The following is a 2201-nucleotide window of genomic DNA, read 5'->3' on the forward strand; positions in this document are numbered from 1 at the left end:
TTTTTTTCACCACAGAATGCGCATATTCCACTGTGATATTAGAAGACGCTGACCGCGAGAGCTGTTCTTTTAAGACCGGAGTGCTGATGCCAGCAGCCCCAACTGAAAGATGTACAGTTTGCTTGAATATTCATTATTTCAAAGTAAGTAGTGGTCTTCGTCAACCAACCCTGAAATGCTTGCGTCTACAGCATGACTGCTCGCCGCTTGATCTGGGCGCTGCGACTCGTCCTCAATACGATACAACTCCACAAAACTAAAAAGAGACATATTTTTTTTAAACTGGAAGTTAACCCACAGCATATTTTAAGAATGTATTTAAAGAAACTCACTTTGAAAGAAAAAAAAATCGATAGGGTTCATCCAGATGTGGACAATCCTAAAAGGTGGCGTGTGAGGTGGTCCGCCTTCTACCAGTTAAACGTAGTGATGCACTACGGCTGACAATCAGGTTCACCGCACCTCAAATCCTCTAGACGCCTACCATTCTCTAATTCGCCTCCAAGCAGAGAACCCAAACGCATCAACCCTCCGCCCAGTCGTTCCTGGCGAGCAAGTACTCGCGGAATAAGCGCGCCACCGCCTTCTTCCTGGACTAGCTGCTGCGTGCACGGGACCGTGGACACTTCGATGGCAAACGCTCGGACCTTGACGCATTCGATGCCGTCGTGGCGGATATCGCTCAGGACCCCACGACGCTTAAACCCAAGCTGCTGCAGGACCTCCCCAAGGCGCTTGGAGCTTGTCAATGTGCCATCACACTACGCCAACACGTCGCTCTGTTCTTCGCCGACCAGGACCGCGGTCACCAGCACTTCCTCACACTACTACGACGCTGGCTCGACACCTTGAAGTACATTGAAGTGGCGCAGGGACATCCTATTGAGGAAGAGCTGCGGAGATTTGAGAACTGTTATCAAGTTCTAGAGGTAGATGAGGACTATTTGCCGGACGAAGAGACCTTCATCAAAGATAAAGGGGCAACCAACAAGTCCAAAGCCGAGAGGAAGAAACTATTCGATGAAGCCTTCGCCCAAGATCTGCAGATGGAAGTGGTGTGCTACTTTATGGAGTTGGAGGAGCTGGTCGAAGGCGTGTTCAGTGTCTACGACCAGGTGAAAAACCAGGAGAAACCCGTGATGGAAGCCACCGTCGTGGCGACGCTGGCTCTGCGCATGGCCAACCAATTGACAGCCACGCTCCAATTACGCTACCCAACGTTGAAACTGGCCGAGGATTTGATCGGAGTACTGGTGTGTTACCCGTCGGCAGGTCTTGCAGCTCGAATCACTAAGGCAGTCAAGGAGAGACGAGCGAGTTTCGAGGAAACCGGAACGTTCGAGTTCGTCCCAGGGACACTACTGCACGACTTCACAAGTGTATGGATGATTTTAACCAATCTCGCCCCACTGTTCCCACCGATAGAAGAATGTCGAGTCATTGCTCTCCCGGATGGGTTTTTCGGACCAATTACGGGGAGGAGCGAACACCGGAGTATGTTCTTCCAGATGTCACCCATTGCGTCGTTCTACTTGCTCAGCAACTACCATTTCTATACACTATGACAGTCAGGAAGATCGCAGCTATGAAACGTGAGATTGAAGGACGAACTGGTCTGGTCGTGGACTTCTTGCTGGCGTTGGAAGACTACTTCGTCACCCGAAAAGTGACCATCCAATTGGTGTTCCTGTGTATTGCTGGATGCAGTCGGTCACTGCACTGCAAGGTAACGCTGGACTTAGTCGAAGTATCGCCCTTACAGTGAAGCATACGGAGGACTTGATGCAGGTCCTTGAAGCCACGATACCCAGACGCTCCACTGCAGAGAAAGGAGACTCTGTACACGCCATGATGAGCGAGCTTTTGTTCGGATTCCGTTAGTGGCAGACTCAGAATGACATCACACGAGCCAACCCGCTGGTTGCATGTTCTCAGATGATGCCGAATCACTTGGATGTATGGTCTGTTGGAAGTAGCCACCTCCCCCCGACGTGTCGCGGTTTCTGCCAGCTCTACAATGCACTAGTCCAACAAGGATTTATGGAGAATATTCCGTTCTTCGACGATATGTTGGAGATCTACGAGGAAAAGATCTTCACTCCTTCATCTCGAGCCACAACGACTCGTGGCTCGTACAATAAGGTCTACTTGATGTCTTTGAACTGGTCTGGAAGCTCCATCGATGCGACGTACGAAAGCGC

The 2201-nt window shown here is 50.5% G+C and overlaps 1 protein-coding gene across 1 annotated transcript; it reads left to right on the top strand.

The window, feature by feature from the left end:
* Nucleotides 1–86: 86 nt before the first annotated feature.
* PPTG_19107 (hypothetical protein) lies at nt 87–1881 on the top strand (the record flags this gene model as incomplete). The annotated part of the gene is made up of 4 exons (XM_008917412.1): nt 87–143; nt 600–1494; nt 1569–1726; nt 1789–1881. The coding sequence occupies 4 exons, from the start codon at nt 87–89 to the stop codon at nt 1879–1881; spliced, it is 1203 nt and encodes a 400-aa protein (XP_008915660.1).
* Nucleotides 1882–2201: the final 320 nt, after the last annotated feature.

The sequence above is a fragment of the Phytophthora parasitica genome (genome assembly GCF_000247585.1).
Source record: "Phytophthora parasitica INRA-310 unplaced genomic scaffold supercont2.101, whole genome shotgun sequence".
Classification (NCBI taxonomy): Eukaryota; Oomycota; class Peronosporomycetes; order Peronosporales; family Peronosporaceae; genus Phytophthora; species Phytophthora nicotianae.